The sequence below is a fragment of the Rhinolophus sinicus genome, linkage group LG12, assembly GCF_036562045.2.
Source record: "Rhinolophus sinicus isolate RSC01 linkage group LG12, ASM3656204v1, whole genome shotgun sequence".
NCBI lineage: Eukaryota > Metazoa > Chordata > Mammalia > Chiroptera > Rhinolophidae > Rhinolophus > Rhinolophus sinicus.
Window position 1 is genome coordinate 51,437,830 of NC_133761.1, and position 22,322 is coordinate 51,460,151.

General features: G+C 34.6%; 1 protein-coding gene across 1 annotated transcript in view; it reads right to left on the reverse strand.

The window, feature by feature from the left end:
* Positions 1–22,322, reverse strand: part of AKT3 (AKT serine/threonine kinase 3) — a 252,816-nt gene that overhangs the window by 47,576 nt on the left and 182,918 nt on the right. Inside the window, exons 7-9 of the mRNA XM_074316835.1 lie at positions 17,736–17,801; positions 16,318–16,386; positions 14–136 (exon numbers count right to left, since the gene is read on the reverse strand). Of these exons, the coding sequence (XP_074172936.1) occupies positions 14–136; positions 16,318–16,386; positions 17,736–17,801 (258 nt within the window). The remainder of the gene's footprint in view (positions 1–13; positions 137–16,317; positions 16,387–17,735; positions 17,802–22,322) is intronic.

Sequence of the window (22,322 nt, forward strand, 5' to 3'; positions counted from 1 at the left end):
TTTTTCTTTTTACCTTGAGATCACGGTACACAATCTTTCCGGAATGTAGATAGTCCAAGGCAGAGACAATTTCTGCACCATAGAAACGTGTGCGGTCCTCAGAGAACACCCGCTCTCTCGACAAATGGAAAAACAGCTGCAGGGTAAACAGCAGGGACACCATTGTAATAATTACTGATTTAGTGGGGGAAATTAACACAAACATAAAACACCTCTCATCACCATATTGTGATGATAGATAGTGTACTCTCCGTGGGCACTCAGCACTCTTAGACAGCAGCTGGCTTATCTTTTCCAGGTTTCCAAGGGGAGACTGCGAGCTGTTAAATCAGCGTTTTAATCAATATACCAATCTTGTTTAAGGCATTCTGCTTGCTACCCATTTAACCTTCAGTTACCAGAGGAAAGGAGTGTGCATCATCGGACTGCATCTCCCCCTTCCTATACCGTGGCTTCCCTCTTTCAAGGCACTGAGACATTATGAAAATAAATGAACACGAGCATAGATGTAATAGTTCTACTTAATTATTTGATTTACATTTGATTGCAAAGAAAGGACTACTGATTTGCTGACGCTGATTTATGGGAACTTTTCTATTCTACCTTGGTTGATTCATCATGATATTCATCGTGAGACCTAGAAAGGTTTTCAAAGTTTGAGTCAATGTTTTCTATGGTGAGAAACTCTAAGGATTTAACTTTTTATTTTAGTAATGCCCAAAGTGGTCTGAGAAGTGCCCATTCCCCTTATGATTCTCAATGTATATTCTACCTTCAATAATAAACTACACCACCACTCTTTTCTCATATATAATCACTTAAACTGTAAGGCCAGCCATTTGTTAGTTAATCACCACTCAGTAGTCACCAAGGATTTATTGGGTGCTCCCTGCGGCTAAGCATCCAGCGCGCCATCTAGACCAGCTCTTTATTTAAGAAGCTGCCTTTCTCAACTCTCAGTTGGACAGTGTATGTGAGGAAGGAGTAGGTTTCGGGTACTATGAATTGACTATTGACCTTTGTTGCACTATTTCATTTCACTGTAGTTAAGAAACCCCCAAGAACCATGAAAGTTTGTTGGCAGTGCTGAGTACATTGCCAGGTATCATGTTAGATAGTCAATACATGTCTGCGATTAAATTAACTGATCGGTCAACATATCCTTGACTGCAACATCAGAAATTAACTTAACATGGATTACTGACTCTTAGTGCTTCTACAAATTTATAACAATTACGGTTAACAAGATTTGATCCACACACACCAAATCGTAACTTTGGTACATAAAAGAGTTTCCCTACAGATTCTTTCTCCCCTTTTCCCACCTTCACCTCTGCTTAAGAGTCTACCATTGTTTTAACACAAACTTTATACATCACCCATAGTCATAGTAAACAGAGACAGGCAATATCATGCAACTATTGAAAAAAAAAAAAACTGGCTCAACATTAGTTATAGTATAACTAAAATATTAGGCAGATAATCTCTACTCTTTAATGCTCTCTACTCCACTGTCATATTTTATCAAATCTAAGATGCTATCACTAGGGCTCTATCATCATTTTATGTTAACACCAAGAAAGAAAAAAAAAATGTTGCCAATTAAAACTGGCACCATCATACTTGATATTTTTATATAAATATATATTTTTATATTTAAAAGGCATTCTGATTGCAGAAATGTTAAATGTGTCTGACAAATGATCAAATACAGTATGCCAAAAATCAAGCCAACGTATACAATTACTCAGGGAAATTTTTCAAAATTTATTTATTTTATATAGACAGATGCATAGACACACACACACACGCACACAGACACACACTTAATTCACAACCATTCAAATGACAAGAATAAGTAGAAAGAAGCGTGAACATCAGTAAAATCATTCTGAATAATTTCTGGGTCAAAATAATTTCTGCCATGCTTTATACAAAATATCGCCAACTTTGATGAAGGAAACTTTGTGACTTCTACGTAGATTACTTATGGTAGTCTTCTAATGGAATGAAAGTAGTGGTTAAATTTATAAACTTTCTTAAAATAATGCCAAGCCCACTACCCACTCGACTATACAAGAGATATGGATGCTCTCAAAATCAATATAATACATGCAGGATTCTAGATCTTTATTTAGACCATATATTTTCAATTTGTCTCCCAGCCAATTTCTATAAATATATCAGCTAAACAGGATACTTAAGGAGAACAATTCTATTTATTTCCCAGTCTGCTGTCCTTTGATGTCTACTCTTGCTACTTTATGAAATTTATTCTAGTTAAGATAACCAAGAACCTCTTAACTGTCAATCTCTTTACAGTCTACACCCGACTTCCTCTTCTGGAGCTTAGCACACCACCTATTATGGCACTCTCCTCCCTAAAACAAGTTTTTTTGGCTTTGGTAATACAATCCTCTCTTGATTTTCCACCTCACTCTCTGCATATTCCTTGGCTTTGAACCAACTTTCCATTTAATAAGCATCAATTATTTTAAAGTCACTGTGTTGGGTACTCAAAAGAGAAAAAGAGGACATATAATGATGATTAAGACATAACCTCTGGGGGATCAAATACATGGTGATGGAAGGAGAACTGACTCTGGGTGATGAACACACAATGGGATTTATAGATGATGTAATACAGAATTGTACACCTGAAATCTATGTAATTTTACTAACAATTGTCACCCCAATAAATTAAAAAAAAAAAAAAGACATAACCTCTGACCTCAAGGTACTCAACCCAATGAAGGAGATACATGCATAGATTAAAAACAAACAAAAAAAAACAATTGTCACCCCAATAAATTTAATTAAAAAAAACACACACAAAAAAAACAAGAAGGCTGTGATAAGTTTTGTAATTCCAATATTAAAAATGCTTTGGATGATTCATCTTTATTGGGATGATCTGAGAAGACGTCACACATAAGGTAATATCTCACTTAGGTTTTGAAGGATGGAATTTTTTTTTTTTTCCACAAATGGAGAATATAAGGGAAGCCTACAAAAGACTGTTACGCAAGTTTTATCCATCTTTATACGTCTAACACTGTACCTGCACATAATAGGTAATTAGTATGTTTGATAATATCAGACATTACATATGAGGTAAGTAAGATCTTCTGGGGGGGCCTCAACGAGAGTGACAGTAACTGGCATTTCAAGAAAGTCAATGTCCCAAAGGGAACTGTTTGGGTCAAGGAGAGGACAGCAAAGTTGGGCTTTCCCTGTGGATGGCTGAGTAGATATTGCAGCTGGTGGTGTAGAGGGAAAGAATGGGAATGGGGACAGGGGAGCAACGGGTTTTATTCTGACCTGTTGACAAATAAGCATTTGATACCACAGCTTTGACATTATGGGATCCAAGGGTATAGAGGTAGATATAGGAGTCCTTTACATAAAGGATCTTGTTAAAACCAAGGAAGCATGGCATTGCCCAGGAATTCAGTAAAGACTGAAAACAGAATGAAGCTCAGAATCTTAGGGCACCACTGCACATAAGGACAGGAAAAAGAAACAGAACAGGATATTGTGATGGAGTCCCAAGAGAAGTACAAAAGGAAAGAAAAAATATATCTAAAGAATGAAGGAAAATAAAGTTTCGGGGGGCGACCGGTTTGCTCAGTGGTTAGAGCACAGTGCTCATTACACGAAGGTCGCGGGTTCAGTGAGCTGCATGGGCCAGTGAGCTGCGCCCTCCACAACTAGAGTGAAAACAATGACTTGACTTGGAGCTGACAGGTCCTGGAAAAACACACCATTCCCCAATCCTCCCCAATAAAATTTTTTTTTTTTTTTTAAAAGAGAAAGTTTCGGGAAGGAAGTAACCTTTACGGGGCATAGGAATTAGGTCATTTGTTACCTTTCAGAGAAGAGATGTCATACTTTCATAAGCTCAGAAGAGAATGTAAAAATAGAAATGCCACGTGACTCCTTCAGCAAAAAGTGAATGAGATGAGCCAAGATGTTACTGAAACAGAAGATTTCTGCTGCAACATATTAAAAATGCTTTCAGGAAAACTTTTGCTTGAAGAAATTGTGAGACACTATGAAGCTACAATTCATATGGAATAGGCACACAAATTAAAAGATCAATGAAATGAGGCAGCCAGAAATAGGTTACTTTATAAGAATTTAATATATGATAAAACTTGATGATAATATGTGACAAACTATTTGAGAAAAAATGACTATTTAATGCATGATGCCACAATAACTGCTTAACTTTGGAGAAAAGTAAAATTCTTTTCATCTCACATCATAACAAAAAAATTATCAGATATGATTAATAGTTAAATATAAAATGACACTAGTTTTTTTAAAAAATTAGAAAATATGAATCAACAGTTATCTGATCTCAGGATAAAGGATTTTCCAAGCATAAAGATAATGGAACAAATCATAAAAGGAAAAATTGGTAGAATTAACTATATGGAGTAGAAAAATATAAATAAAACTGGGTATTTATAAATATTACAAAGTCCATATGTTTAATATATAAATAAATTATATAAAAAGACTAAAACAAAGGAAAAAAGGGGAAAGCACACAATTAACATCAAAGGAATATAAATTACAGTATATAAAAACATCCCACATTAAAATAATCAATGAAGTAGAGATAAAAACATAAACGAGAATTTAACCCATCGAGAAATAGCATTGTCAGTGAAAGTGTAGTGAGGTTAAGTATTTTTATATACTGGTGGTTGGTATGGAAAGAGACAGAAATTCTTTGCAGGGCAATAGGAAACAAATAAGGTAATTTTTAGAGTACGGTAGTGCCTCTTCTAGAAATTTCCTTAAAAAAAGGAATTGTAGAAGTCTCCTACACAAGGATATTCTCTGCAGTCATATAGACAATGACAAAAATGTGAAAACAGCCTTCTAATCATGTTGAAAAATAAAATTACAACCCAATGAATTCATAGGCAAAACATTTGAAGAGACAGGTCACAACACATGTATGTGACTAGCGAGTACGTATGTGCAAAGATATTTAATATAATTAGTCATCAGAGAAATGCAACTTAAAAATCCCAATAATACACTTCTCTGTATTCACTAGAATGACTAAAATTAAAAGGACTCACCACGTGTGGTGAGTATGTACAATAACTCGAATTTTCATCACATTGATAGTGGGAAGGCAAAATGACACCACTGCTTTGGAACAGTTTCTGAATTCCTTAATGTAAGCCTGTGCTTACCACAAACAACAGTCAGACCCCTCAGTGTTTACCCAAGGGAAAAGAAAACTTGGACATGGACGTGTACGTCAGCTTTTCTCACACAAGGCAGTAACTGGAAACAATGTAAAGGCCCTCCACTGGCGTGCGGAACGACCAGCAAACACTGGAGAGAGGCCTGCAGTGTGGGTCATAACAAAAACAGGAACAAACTACTGAGAGAAACAACGAAAGGCACATTGTCCAAAACGTTAGGCTGAGGAAAAGAAGCAGACACAAAAGAGTACATATTGTAAGACTCCATTTCTAAGGAAGTTTTGAAATGGTATATCAAATCTTGGGTGTCAGAAAGCAGACTGATGGTTGCCTAGTGACACGTGTGGGTGCAGGAGGGGGTGTGGGGATGGGGCTACAAAGAGGCATGGCAGCACTTGACAGAGGCAATGAAAATATTCTGTGCCTGGGGACTACACATATATATGTTTGTCAAGTCATGTAAGAGTACATCTAGAGTGAGTCCATCTTATTGTACTATGTAGACTGTACCCAAGTAAAGTTAAGTAATGGAAACAACCTAAATGTTTACAATTTTGGTAAATTTAATAAATAATAGTATTTCTACATAATTAATTAGCAGAGAAGTATATATTTTACAATATTACATAGAATGGAAAATATACATCCAGTAAAAAAACAAAAAAATACATTAACATGGTAATAGTAATTAGTGCTAGATGGTGAGATTTAGAGTGGTTTCTATCTTGTTTTATACCTTAAAAATCGTTTGTAATTATTTAATATCTATTCCCCAGAACACTGTGCTTTCCGTAAGTGCAGAGACCCTGACTTATGCATGTCCTATAGTAAGTACTTACTAAGCATACAGCACAGTAACCAGTTTGTAGCAAGCAGCCAATAAACTTTTGTTTCAAATAGCTTTATGGCTTTTTGATGTTCACTGTGATGAGTATGTAGTATTGTTACTTCTACAATCAAAAAATTATATATAGGTTTCTAATAAATATATTGTTGATCCTTGTACTGACTTAGGCTTATGACAAATTTAATACTCTATAATATTTTTTTTCTTGGCGGAGACACAGTGAAAACAGAAAGACTATGCAAGTACTCTATAGTTTTGCATCCTCAGCACCACGCCTGATATGTGGCACATACGTATGTGCTTAATACGTATGTATTGCAAAGAATAAAGTTAAATTCAAACTACTTCCCAAAGAATTATTTAAAAGGAAAATAAGGCCTAAGGTTCTGAAAGTAAAGTATTTTTGTTAGAAACAAACATAAAATGAACCATATGCAATAACTGAATTTTCATCACATTGATAGTGGGAAGGCAAAATGACACCACTGCTTTGGAACAGTTTCTGAATTCCTTAATGTAAGCCTGTGCTTACCACAAACAACAGTCAGACCCTCAGCGTTTACCCAAGGGAAAAGAAAACTTGGACATGGACGTGTACGTCAGCTTTTCTCACACAAGGCAGTAACTGGAAACAATGTAAAGGCCCTCCACTGGCGTGCGGAATGACCAGCAAACACTGGAGAGAGGCCTGCAGCGTGGGTCATAACAAAAACAGGAACAAACTACTGAGAGAAACAACGAAAGGCATATTGTCCAAAACGTTAGGCTGAGGAAAAGAAGCAGACACAAAAGAGTACATATTGTAAGACTCCATTTCTAAGGAAGTTTTGAAATGGTATATCAAATCTTGGGTGTCAGAAAGCAGACTGATGGTTGCCTAGTGCCACGTGTGGGTGCAGGAGGGGGTGTGGGGATGGGGCTGCAAAGAGGCATGGCAGCACTTGACAGAGGCAATGAAAATGTTCTGTGTCTGGGGACTACACATATATATGTTTGTCAAGTCATGTAAGAGTACATCTAGAGTGAGTCCATCTTATTGTACTATGTAGACTGCACCCAAGTAAAGTTAAGTAATGGAAACAACCTAAATGTTTAAAATTTTGGTAAATTTAATAAATAATAGTATTTCTACATAATTAATTAGCAGAGAAGTATATATTTTACAATATTACATAGAATGGAAAATATACATCCAGTAAAAAAACAAAAAAATACATTAACATGGTAATAGTAATTAGTGCTAGATGGTGAGATTTAGAGTGGTTTCTATCTTGTTTTATACCTTAAAAATCGTTTGTAATTATTTAATATCTATTCCCCAGAACACTGTGCTTTCCGTAAGTGCAGAGACCCTGACTTATGAATGTCATATAGTAAGTACTTACTAAGCATACAGCACAGTAACCAGTTTGTAGCAAGCAGCCAATAAACTTTTGTTTCAAATAGCTTTATGGCTTTTTGATGTTCTCTGTGATGAGTATGTACTATTGTTACTTTTACAATCAAAAAATTATATATAGGTTTCTAATAAATATATTGGTGATCCTTGAACTGACTTAGGCTTATGACAAATTTAATACTCTATAATATTTTTTTTCTTGGCGGAGACACAGTGAAAACAGAAAGACTATGCAAGTACTCTATAGTTTTGCATCCTCAGCACCACGCCTGATATGTGGCACATACGTATGTGCTTAATACGTATGTATTGCAAAGAATAAAGTTAAATTCAAACTACTTCCCAAAGAATTATTTAAAAGGAAAATAAGGCCTAAGGTTCTGAAAGTAAAGTATTTTTGTTAGAAACAAACATAAAATGAACCATATGCAATAACTGAATAACCTTGTTTTTATTTTAAAAAATAATGTTTTTGCTGCTCAAACAAGGAGCTTATCTTCAGAAATTTAAGTTCCTTTAGGCAAAGACTAGATTTTTTTTTTGTGCGTGTTGTGCTTAGCCATGCTTTAGAAAACACAGCAATATAAATAGATTATTTTAACCTACTAAATATATAGTCTATATTTCAGCACAAACTCAGAATGCTTATTTTGACAATAAATTGCTATATTTGAACAACAGTTATATTCTTAATGCAACAAACTTCCCCCAAAATAAAGATCTGGGCTTAAAAGAAGTCCTGAGAATTACCACTGCAATCTTAGATTTTAAACTCAATTATATGTTTTCTTCTTGCAAATACTTACTGCCTACACAGTTTTCAGTTATTCCATTGTAATAGTAAAAGATTGATTAAGTAGAGAATAACAAAATATGCTCAATACAGGTCTCGTTAATGTAAATGACTACGTTTGTCATAATATTAATTGAAATTGGAACCTGAGTATCCTAAAGACAACTAATTAATTAAGCACTAAGACATGGCAGTCTGTTCAATCATGTTGCTTAGCCCATCCCTTGGGTTTGCAAAATGACCCAAGATTAAAAGAATGGCTCTAGCTCACCTATAGGAAACTAACTGACAAACTGTCTTAGTCCGCGCTCAATGCTATGACAAAATACCACAAACTGAGTGGCTTATAAACAGTAGAAATTTATTTCTCACAGTTATGGAGGCTGGGAAGTCCAAGAACAATGCACTGGCAGATTGGGAGTACGGTGGGAACCTACTTCTGGGTTCATGGCAGTTAGCTATGTTTTTGCTGTGTCCTCATGTGTAGAAGGGGAGAGTGCCCTCTCCTGAGCTCTCTTGTATAAGGGCACTAATCCCATTCAGGAGGGCTCCACCCTCATGGCCCAATCACTTCCCAAAGGCTCCAACCCCCTGTGGCTTGATTTCAACATATGAGTTTTGGGGGGACACAGATGTTCGTCTAGAGCAAATACTATACTAATACTCTATATACTGTAACTAAAAGTATTAGTTACACTAAAAATGAGCATTTAATGCTTACTTTTAGGGAACAAGCCAATGTATCCTTTCACTTAGCAGGTAATTCATATTAATTATCTTCCAGATAATGGCTACTCTTTTCACAAGCTGAGCTCACAGTGTGCATGCATTTCACAGAGAAAAATTAATGCACAGTACTACAAATTCACATTTAGTTTTTGAAGTACATTTCTTTCAGAAAGGAGAGTGATATAGACATAAGATATAAATATAAAAATGTCATATTTTAATAAGATAGTTCAATATAAAATTTCTTAAAATACAAATTAAACGCTTAGGATGCTACAGGACAACTGAACCCTGAAACCGCTATTTGGTAGTAATTGTGTCAGCTATTAATGATCAGCTAAACACTCCAAGCCCTACTCTTTTACTTCTTGCCCTCTTACCCTTCTACAAGTCTGAAAATGCAAAAACAATTCTAGATCACCAACTACGTCTCTGATATCTGAAAAAGTAGATATAAGGTGGCAATTTTTAAAGAAGTAATGCAAGAGAAAAGTTAAGGAAAGTTTCTGGGATTAAAAGTCAGCTAATGAAAATATTTAATAAGTGATGAGTATAAAAAATAATTCCTTTTAAGAAACAATTTTAATTCCCAATCTACTTCTATAATTAAAATGATTTCTAGTGAAGTACTATATTAAAACGATATTAGCAAGATTTTAAAAAGAGACTGCTTGGTTCTACCACATTAAATGTTAATAGATTCTTCACTTGGAGAATAAAATATACTTTTAAAAGGGCACAAATTATCAAGGTAATTATTTTTAAATATTTAACTCTATTGGCACATATGTGAAATATCTAGGTTATTTAAGAAATATATTTAATACCAATACAATAAAAAATAATAATCATTATCATTTTGAGCATTAAATCTAACAACAATCATGAAAGTTACAAAATGCTATCTCCATATTACAGATGTTTAAATATAATAAATATATGTTATATTACTATTACTATTATATTACGCATTATTTTTGAGAGCTGCTACTATTAGTTGGCATTGTGCTAGGTAACTTACATGCATTGTATCATTTAATCCTCAAAGCAACCTTATGAAATAGGTACAATTATTATCTCTATCATACAGATAGAAAAACTAAGGCTAAAAGATGTTATGAAAATTGCCTAGCATCACATAGCTATGAAATGGTAGAGCTAAGATTCCAACTTAGGTCACCTGCCTCTAAAGCATACCATCTATCTGATACTAAGTACAGTTTCTATTAATTTGAGATAACAAATGTATAAATTATTCCATTAACAAAAATTTTCTCTTGTAAGTCTTCTTTATAATTGCATAATATGAACTGTGTAAGAGAAAGAACTTTGTATGAGTACAGTTGCCTTCTCAGGGGCTTGAACTGAATAGGAATTCAACAAATCTTTGTTACTGCTACCATTATGAAAACAAAACAAAGCAGCAGAACTAATCCAATATAATATAAATATAATATAAAATGGAAAACAACAAAATATAATATAAAATGGAAAACAGCAAGAACAGTCAAGACAAAAGAAGGCAGAAAGAGATTTTTTTCAAAAAAAGGAACAAAAAACAGATGGGGTAAATAAAAGAAATAGCAATATTTAACCCAAACCATATGTATGATCACATTAAACCCTCCCAATTTAAAAGGCAGAAATTATCAGATTGGATTTAAAAAGAAATATGAACTAACTCTAGACTGCCTATAAGAAAATGAAAGGAAAAATAGATAAACCCACAATTGTGACTAGAGATTTCAACAGCACTGTCTCAATATTTGTTTTTTTAAAAAGTAGACATAAAGTTAGTATGAGTATAGATCATTTGAACATTATATTGTCAAAAAACTTGACCAACTGGTATTTATAGAATAGCAGGGTACCAGACTATATATCCTTTCTAAGAACACATAGCACATGCACCAAATAGAACATATATTGGGCCTAAAACCACATCTCAATATATTCAAAAGGATGTAAACTATGCACTATATTCTCTGAACACAGGTAAATTATAATTTAAAAAAAGAAAGGAAAGGAAAGGAACGGAACGGAACGGAAAGGAAAGGAAGGAGAAAGAGAGAGAGAGAGAGAGAGAGAGAGAAAGAAAGAAGGAGAGAAGGAAAGAAAGAGAAATATGGAAATCCTCAAGTATTCATGGTCTCCAATTATACTGTATTGTATCTTCTGTTTTCACTACTTTGAAATGCTCACTCTGGGGTAATCCAATCTTTGTGTAAGAAGTCTGACTACCCTGAAATTTCCATGCTGTGTCAGAACCACATGGAGAGGAATCATGGAAACAGACAAATGCCTGGTTAGTTCTTGCAGTTCCAGTCACCTCATTTGAGATTCTAGATATGAAAGTCCGCATCTTAGACGTTGAGGCTAGTCATGTCTTTGCATTACTACTGTAGATGCACTGATATATTAGTTTAATGATTTATTTTAGGAAACTAACCTTGAAATATTATAAAAGTATACACTAAGAATATTCCCAAATTTATTTTGCCTTGAACTTTATATGCCAATGTGACTATTATAATCCTTCTTGATTTGGGAATTTTTGAAAAAGCTTTAGGTGAAAGCAATAGAATTCTGATATAACCTATGTAGTATATTAATGAAAATAGTTAGCAAAGAAATTAGCTTGTCAGACTCCTGACAATAAAGATATTTATATATTTATAAATTTAGTAAAGTTAAAAAATCATCACTATGAATATGAAATGATATTTTAATTTAAAAATTGCCCAAATCACACCTCCATAAATTAGTAAGTAGAACGAGAATGCTGACTGCCGGCTCTTCTGCCTTATGTAAATTTAAAATGAGATGATTTTGGTTCACTGAAGACAAAATGCCAGCCAAATAATGAGAATCTAAAATAAGTATGAGAGGATCTCAAGACTGGCATGAAATTGAAAATCATATGCAAAAATACAAAATGAGGGGAGGGGGAAAAAATATATATATAAAATGAATTTTTATCAAAGAAATTAATATAGAGTATACAATGAGCTAAATGTGGACAAGAACAGTAAATAACTGAAAGTGTTAGGTGCATTTGTACCCACATAAAAACTTTAAGAAAAGGAATGTCTCAACTGCTGTATTTATATTTTAAGACAAATATTCTAGAACATAGGTTAAAAGGATGCTATCGCTAATTAAAAATCAACAGACAATGAGTTGAATAAAAGCTGGGCTAGTTATAATTACTTCAATAGGCCCACGATAGGAGCTGATCGCGGCAAAAGTTGGATGTAGAGATTTGAGGGTGCTGCCATTTGGGTAAGTACTGTCAATTTACCGGAGCGTACTTTTCTACAGGATAGTATTCTCCTGCTCAAGTCTCCTACATATATATCATACAGATATTCCCCCTTGGGTAACCCATGGAGTATCTGTAAGTGTTGCTGTGTCTTGTCTGTGTGAATTCATAGCTTCCCTTACTTCACTTCTTTCTATTTCAATCTTATTCAAAAACATAAGTACTATGTTTAGGTTCTTTTTTTATGTTTGTTGTTGTTGGTTTTTTTTTATAGCAATATAGTTTTCTGCATTTCTAAGAAAAATCCCTGGGCAGAATAAACAACATGACAAACCTAAAGCAAAACCAACATTAAATAAATCACCGTAAGGATATACTGAACATAGATTTCTGCCCCAGAAATGATAAATTCAAGAATTCAAATTATCCCATTAAGTCCCAAGAACTAAATAACCACTAGTATTTATAAAATACATTTTAAAATGTTATTTAAAAGTACATTTGATAAAAGAATAAAAAATTGGGAGATTACATATACAAAACTTTCATTTTTACTAAAATTGTGTGAATGTCAATAATTAAATTTTCATAAATATATACAGAGTGTGCCAAAAAAATGTATACACATTTTAAGAAAGGAAAACTATCAAAATTGTAATATTCAATATATACTGATAACAAAAGATGAATACATGTCACGTTTGACTTCTGCAATAACAAGAGGTGCTCAAAGTGGTTACCATCAGCATCCAGATACTTCTGATTACGGCGAACTACTGCTTGAGCAACACTGATCAAAGTGTTTACTTGTATATATAATTTTGGCACCCCAGTGTGTGTGTGTATATATATATATATATATATATATATATATATATATATATATATATATGTATATATATATATACACACACACACACACATGTGACAATGCTAGAATTATTATCTATGCATTTCAAAATTATATATCACATACAGAATCAGTTCATCTGCTCCAATACATCAAGCAATTCAGTCTTTATCTAGAACACACTCCCAAAACAGAAATTCCGAAAAAAGAGAAGAAATGCCAAACGAGAGAAACAATGTAGGAGTTTCAAAGTTAAAGAAAACCATCTGGCTAGCCTTAAAATCTGCTTTTATGTGTAAACTTTTTCAACAATCATCAATTAATTAATCTCATAAGTCTTCTAGGTTTAGAATAAAAGTACAGGTGCCAGCTAACTAGCGTCTTCTAGGAAGCTTCTAGAAATTTTCCCTTCATTCCACCACACAAAATTCTTTTTCTCCTGTGAGGTCCCACAGCCCTTAATCTGCACTTCTGATAACAAATAATAATTATCACTTTTACACTTAATGTAAACGTTGTACTTTATCTTCCACACTAAACTATAACTTTGAGTGTAAGAGCTACGTTTAATTGAGATTTGTAGGCCCACAATACCTACCACAGTGCCTCGCACAAAGACTCAATAAATATGTATTTTATAAACACAAAGATACTCCCTCCTGAAAACAAATCTTCAACTTTTTTTCTAAAATAAACCACATAGTACATTACTTCCTATTTTTCTTTCCTACTCCTCAGCAGTTCCCATTGAGAGAATTTGTTCGTCCATTCACTTATTAATTCATTCAAATCATCCAGTAAATATTTGTGAAGTTCAAATCAATGAGCAAATATTTGTCAAATATGTGCCAGGTAATGTGTAAGGTGCTGGGGTTCTATTAGTGAACAAGCCGCTTAGGGAACTCAGAGTCCAGTGGGAAAAACAGACAAGTAAATAGGTAATTATAAAACACTGTGATAGTTATTATAATTGATGTAAATACATGACACTGTGCAAGAGTACTCCTCCGATTTAAGAGTGTTTCTCTTAAGGTTTTATCTGCAGTTTATCATTTTCCCTGTATGATTCTCTCCCCTGGTCATTCACCAATCCGTCTATCCGTCCGTCCGTCCGTCCGTCCATCCATCCATACATCCATGCATCTGCCTGCCTATCTTCCTCCCTTCAACTTTTTAAATAGTAAAAAATATCCGTGGCACAAAGTATAAAAGCTGCACTACAGTACTTAAGTGAAAAATAAGTCTTTGTCCACCTGTCCACAGCCACTCAGTTCATGTTCCCAAAGGCAGGCACTAATGGCCAGTGTGTCACTGCAGAGATATTCAGTGTATATACAAACATATATACAGTCTTCCTTTCTTTCAACACCCTGGTAGCGTGCTTTACACTCTGTCTGTGCACTATTTTCTCTACTTCATCATGTACCTCAGAAATCGTTCTGGATTAGCCCATATTGCACTGCCTTACTCTGTTTAACAGACATAAAGTATTCCACTTCATACATACGATGCAATTTACTGAAGCAGCCTCCTTACTGAATGTTCACTTATGGCATCACAATGCTGCTGTGAATACATTTACCCATAAATCATTCCGTGGCATATTTGTGAGTGTATCTGTGCAGTATATTCTTGGAAGTGAAATTGCTGGGTCCACTTCCAGTAATGTGCATTTTTAATTTTGATAGATATTAACATAGAAGTTTCATCAATTTAATTTCCCATGAAACAGAAAATATCCACCTCCATAACTTATATTATAACCTTTCTAGGAATGGCTCCAAATCGGTATCCATAGTTCTGACCCTGTATTTATTCTCTGTGATATCACCACATACGTATTTCCTTGGAGCATCAGGAAAAACCTTTTCAAAACCAAGTTTACAACCTTAACTTCAACACATTCTTCATAAGTTCACTACATCTATTATTTCTTCCTGATTCCAGCCAAAAATCACTTTTGATACTTCTTCCTTTCTACCCACATCCAATTAACCAGTCGTTAAGGCATACAACCCTATACGATTCCACGACACCCATCTTGTCTGTATTTTCTCAGAGAACCTCTGACTGCCAGGGCCCAGTCCTGAATGCCTGGGCTATTATTCTCTCACTCTGCTCAGGTCCTTCCGTGCCCTTTGCTCACCCACCAGTGATCCTGGTCCCATCATCCTCTCTGCCTGAAACATCTTCTCAAGGCAGTTCCCCTGCTGAGATTTCACTTAAGGCCTAACGCATAAAGCATTTTCTTTTATGAATTTATTAGCACTTGGGTCTTTCGCTATATATTCTAATTTGTAATACACTTAAGAAGATAAATTAGAAACTCCTTCATAGAAAGGATGTTGTTTTAATACACTTTGATAAACCCACACTGCCTAGGTATTCCAAATGTGCTTACCAAATGAATAAACAAATTTTCACAATGAACTAATCCGAAGTCAGATAATTCAATAGCAGCAAATATTTTATAGAGGATTTTCTATTTAATCTATTTTGGAAAATAAGACTTTTGAAGTCTGTGAGCTACAGGCCCCTGTTTAATAATTAAATTTATTTTAGAAAGCCCACAACATAAATTATTTCCAGTTAACTATTCCAATAAATTTCATTTCCCCCCACATTGATTTTCATCAAAATAGGGAGGAGACAGGATAAGAAATAAAGGAATAGATGAAATGTACTACTAATATCACTGAATTTCTCCTCAAAACTATAACATCCTTTAAAATCCCTAAAAATAAAAAACTATAGCTGAGGTTACTCTAACTACCATGCAGCCACAATGAGCCTATGGACTATTGTTCAACTGAGTTTAAAATGAGTAAAATATTTTTCACAAGTTTCACAAAAACTTGAGGAAGAACTTTGTAAAGCATCGTACATCCTATATGAAGATTTTCAAAATTAAATAACATGATTTCATGATTTTACTTTTGGTACAATTTTTTTACAGTTGAAAAATATAGAAAAGAAGAATACAATTACACTTTCCAGTATATAAAAGAGTTATTAAAAGACAAACAATCATTACATTTCATTAGGAATTATTACGCTTCCATCTACTCAATAGTAGAAAAGAGTTACATCGATCTCTATCAAGAAGTGAGAACTGTGATATGACGACTTATATTTTAAATAGCTTTTTAAAACTAATGACAATATTACCATGCAAATGCAAGTGCGGGATTCACTTCGTGACTCACCTCTCCCCCATTAACATATTCCATCACAAAACACAAACGGTCTTTTGTCTGGAAGGAATATTTCAAGGACTTGAAATGAAAAAGAAAAAATGTTATAATCCTACATTCTTATAATGGCACCAAAATAGAACACTTAGACACAGTAAGCATGATTGACGAAATGAATTGTTATTGTTGTTGAAGAGTCTGTTTACTCCTTAAGGGTGCATACTCAAGTAAGAGTTTATGAGACATAAAACAAATTATGTTTAGATCAGCAATGAGTATTGTTACGGGAAAACTAAAAATTTTAAATAAAATAAACTTAGTGATTGTGTAATGAGCACTTCCCAATTTATTGAAGTGGAAATGCCATCCATTTATGGAAGTGCCATCCATTTCATACTGTATTGGTCCCCAAAGGGGACCAATGCAACCTTAAAGTGAGGCCTACAAATTACTCTAGGGGAAGTCTTAGGAATATAGTTGTAATAGTTATATTTGGGGATCTACCATAGTTACAACATAAATTACTGCATATTGGGTGCATAACATGACCCAATCCAACAGAGTTGATTCATGTAATTTTATTAGTTATAAAAATACCAGAACTTTAGAGTTATCTTAATACACTGGACAAAAAAACACACAGCAATGTAACAACGTAAGTCTAGGTAGCTGATGATACCTCTAAAAATTCCTACTTTAAGTAATCCCAAATCTTTAAAAGCTGCCCCCTTTTGAAAGTCTAGCTGTTTTGTTATTTTTTTTCTTAATTACTTCACTGAAATCAGAAATATACACAAATCGAAATTATGCCTCGATTACAAGCAATTTAGAAACAGGACTAAAAAACTCAGTTCATAACAACTAAGTAAGTTTATACTTTGTCGAGTGAAGAAAACATACCATGACTTATTCGATCTTTAATTTAATGTATTCGTATTCCTGTTAGTTCTTAGAAGTATTCTATAACTAAAAGAAGTTTCAATTTGTATAAAAATTCAGTAAAGATTTCTGCCTTTCATATTTGAAGACAATGCTGCCTGATAATTTATATATTTATTAGAAGCCAATAAACAAAAGCAACATAAAATCCTAAACCTTTTCAGTAGAACCTCTTTTAAGTCCACTATTTTTCACAATGCCATCCTCAAAATGCCACATGTAATTTATTTGCTCTACGGATTTCTTTTTGAAGGCAGTGAAATTTCAAAAGAGTAATAGGTGTATAATGGGAGAGATTACTAATGCACGCATATTATAAACTTAAGCCATGCATTCTGATAACTTCAAAGAAATCTGACTTACAGTCTTCCCACACAGAAAATGGCGTATCTAGATGAATGTTATGTAAAATGTTATTTTCATAGCTTAGTTTCTGTAATAAAACTCCCTTAAATTTAAAATGTTGTAACATCTGTCCTCTAGTCACTTACTGTTAAAAAGGGATGTCTAGTGTTCTTTAATACTCTGCTTTCAGTTAGAGTATGTGCCACTTCATCCTACAAAAGAAAAAGGCAAACCTTTAATATACGTTCTGAGCACTAATAATATAAAATTTTCACTATTTCTCTAAGACCAGAAGAGGCAAAACCTACAGACAGAAAAAGATTTTAGAACGCGATGACATGCTCCGTTTATTGGTAAGCTTCCCCTGCACCAGAAAAAAAAGATCAACTTAATGACTTAAATCAGATAGCTATAAGGTATGAAGTCATATAAACTCGGACATACTTAATCAATGTATGTCAATAATGACACAAAAATCACCAAAAAATTATCTGGGACGTAGAAAATTAAAGAGTAAGGCATCCCCTTGAAGGGAATGCCTTCTCAACTAACGTTTAGGCATGGAGTAATTAATATTTCCATGACTGAAATACGTTTTACTCAGGAGGATATAAACAATACGTTTCAGGAAAGATCATAGAATTTGTAAGTCTCCTACTTAAAAGAAAAATCAGTCATTGGAAAGGGGAACAGAGAATACACATATAAGACCTAACTCCAAATTATACTTTTTAGAAATAGGAACATAGTATAAAAATTCCATCTTTTGCTTGTGGCTTTTTAACATGCTTCTTTAAAAAGAAAAAGGTCACAAGCTAGTCTAAATGACAAGTTTGAAATCTAGGTATATTTCAAACCAAAAATACACTAATAGCGCATTACCCCAATTCTGTACATAAATTTCATCTTGACATCAAAAGTGAACTAGGAGAGATTTTCTTCAACATATGGAGAAATGGAAAACGTTTTATGTTGCAAAAATAACTCCATCTTAAAAAAGAAAGGAAGATAACTGCTGAAACCAACACAGCATCTCTGGTCTCTGCTTCTGGCAAGATCCTAAACAAAACCCTAGCTGGATTCATTTCTTACCACTGTTAGCAACTCACAATTAGATTATAAGTTAAGATGTGAACAGCAAAATTTTAGGACACTGTATTGTCTTTACAAAAGCATCTGACCTTAGTCAGACCTAGAAGATAAACAATAGATTGATCAAAGATGCTAAGACCCAAAAACCATTCTAAGAGGGTGAGACCAATTATGTCTGAACAGAAAGTATAAAGTGTAAATAATGACACAGTATTTAAAACCAGTGAAACAAAGCATGAGCAAGAAACCACTCCAGTCTTATTTAATTTAAGAGTCAGGCTTAAATGCTCAAACAAGCCCCTGTCACGTCACACTATAACTACTAAATTAATTAGAACAATAGCAAATATCTTAATACAAATAAATCAGTAGAAACGACACGACAACTTACCGATTTCTATACCCATAGTGTGTAACATAATGATTAGCATCCAGTAGACACTTAATAAATGTTTGTTGAACTGAACTGTTTACCATAGGAATGAATTCCAAGATGTCAAGTGTGTTCAACTTCGTTTATTCAATCATTCATTCCTTCAACAAATGTGCAACAGATAGATTCTGGGTATTGTTCTACACATTGCAGACAACAGTGAACCCCACAGAAAGGAGTCCTGCCCTCAGGAAACTCTCATTATTTAATCAGATGGTGATCGGTATTAGAGGAAAAAACAAAGCCAACGGGATATTGCAGTTTATGAGAATATAACGAATATGAAATCCTTAAAGATTAGGCAAGTGGATATTTTGTGATATACAGAATCAAATTCATTCATTACAAAATAAAAGCCTTGATGTGCACATACTAAATACTAACGGTAGTGCAGGTACAAACTGCTTTAAAAAAAACACACGATCCCTTCACTCATGGAGTTCACAGGCTAGTGGAAAAGATAAACAGATAAATATCCAATTTAATATATGATTACCAATTCTGATAAACGGTATTAAGAAAAAATGAGGGGTATCCACTACTGTAAATGAAGTAATGAAGGAAAACCAATGCTATCTGAAGAGTATAATCAGGTTAATGGGATGTTGTGGCCGGTAGAGGGATGGGGTGGGGAGGGTGACACAATTTGATTTCTGTTTTGAGAAGTTTACTCTGGGTCCTCTGAGAAGAAATACAGCAAAAATAGGAGAGATCAATTAGGAGACAATTACAGTATTCCAAGAAAGAAGTGACGATGGCTTGGAGTACTATGACAGCAGCAGGAACAGGAAAAAAGGAGACACTTTTGAAATATTTGTAACATATAAAATTAACAGTAGTAGCATAAAAGTTATATATTTCCAACAGGAGGGTGAAGCAAAAGAAATACTTCTTTATAGGTGGTCAGAAAGATTCACAGACGAGAACATTTACCTGTTATGATTTAGGATGTTAAGTGATTTGAGGCAGTAAACTAGGGTAAGTATGAAACCCATTTGGAACCAGAAAAGATATTCTAGTGCTTCAGAAAATATTTCTGTGAAATATTTCATTCTAGTTTGTTAAAACAAGGCCATCACATATAATAGTTATTTTTCTAAATCACTTAGTAACTGTCTTGAGATTAATTTTTTCTAAATTCTGTAATCTGCCTAAACACATTGAAAAAGTCAAGTAAAAACGTATGTATACAAAAGCTAAAACAGTATTTCTTTGTTACAAGAATGAAACGGCATTAATACCACATACATACTTTAATATATTTAAATGTATTTTCTACCATATTTCACATCTGATCAGATTAGAATTTCCCCTTTAATGCAAATTTAATGGTACTGTATTTCACATACTAATTAGTTTCTGCTATGAGGATAAGGTATGCACAAGCTACAAAATAAACACAGATGCCAATAATTTTTAATTACAGTTAAAAGCAACATGTAAGAACCAAAAGTTAAAAATAGCAGTGATAAAACAGTGGCTAAAACAATGTGATGTTTCTTAAAACTCCATTTGTTGATCGTGGTTATGCAAATGAAGAGTGCTAAAAATGCTTGGGTATACCATAAGTATAATAATGTCTTCATGAAAAAGTTCTGAAACACATTTTCAGGGAATGCTGGGTGTGCTGTTCTGAGAAATGTGCCCTTAGGCAGGTTCCTCGTTGTGTGAACATGACACAAGCACTTACACAAACCTAGATGGTTCAGCCACCTACGCACCTCGCCTACATGGTACAGCCGACTGCTCCTGGGCTACAAACCTGTACAGCATGTTACTGCACTGAATACTGTCGGCAACTGTAACACAATGGTACGTAGTTGTGTATCTAAACAGAAAAGGTACAGGAAGAATATGCTATAAAAAAAATGGTCCACCTGTACAGGGCACCTGCCATGAGGGGAGCTTTCAGGATGGGAAGTGGCTCTGGGTGAGTCAGGGAGTGGTGGGGAATGAGTGTGAAGGCCTGAGACGTGATGGTCCATTACGGGAGACTTACAAACACTGTACACATAGGCTACACTAAATATATAAAAATATTTTTCTTTCTGCAATAATAAAATGACTTTCGCTTACTTTTTACTTTAGTAACCTTTCTACTTTATAACTTTTAATTTTTTTAAACTTTTTGACTCTTTTGTAATAACATGTAGCTTTAAAACACAAAACGCAAAAAAAAAATTTATCTTATTTGATAAGCTTTTCTCTATTTGTAAATTTTTAAATTTTCTTGCTAACACTAAGATACTAACACAGACACGTGCCTAAACCAGGGTCGGCAGCATCAGCATCAACCGTCTCCCGCCTCCACGACCTCCTGTCCCACTGGAAGGTCTTCAGGGGCAATAACCTGCACGGGACTGTCATCTCCAATGACAACAGTGCCTTCTTCCGGGACTTCCTGAAGGAGCTGCCCAAGGCTCTCCTTGAGGAGGCGTCACTCTTTTCAGAAACATGTCCACGCCAGTTTGCTTGGTTTCTTTCCTTTTTCATCATAGATCTGCTTGTAGGCAGATAATGCACCATGAACGTTCCTCTCCATTAATGAAAACTTGCCGGTGTTGGGTCCACATTTTCAAACTTTCTAAGAAGCTTGGAGAGGTCTGCAAAGGCTTCTGCTAACCCCTTCACTGTGAATTTTCTTGAGAGTTGTTCTTTTTCTTCTCTTTCAATGTCCTTTCCTCCTGCCTCTTCCTCAGCTATACATTCCTGGTCCAGTTCTAACGCCTCCTCATTAGTCAATTCCTCAGGAAGCCCCTCTAGAAGCTCCTCATGTCACCATCCACACCCAGGTTCAAGTTGTTTGCCATCTCACCCACAGCCTTGTGGATTTTTGCCACCTCCACGTCTCCGGCAAACCCTTGATGTCATGGACGAATGAACCTCTTGACTGTGGTCTTCCAAGGGCCACTCATACACTCCTCGGGGACATCACCGCAAGCCCAAGCAAGGGTCTTGACGCAGTCATAGATGTTGTCACTATGACTCAGAACTGCATCAGTGTCTCTCAGTGCCCTTCTCAGGTGCAGCGATGGCCAGGTCAAAGGTCCTCCTCGGGTAGCAGGTCAGAAAAGCTGCTACAACACCTTGGTCCAAGTGGATCAAGGAGGTGGTGTTTGGAGGAAGAAATACCACTCTGATATCGGGATGAAGATCATCAATAAAGGGAGGACGTCCGGGAGCATAAGGAACAAGAAGCAAATTCTTG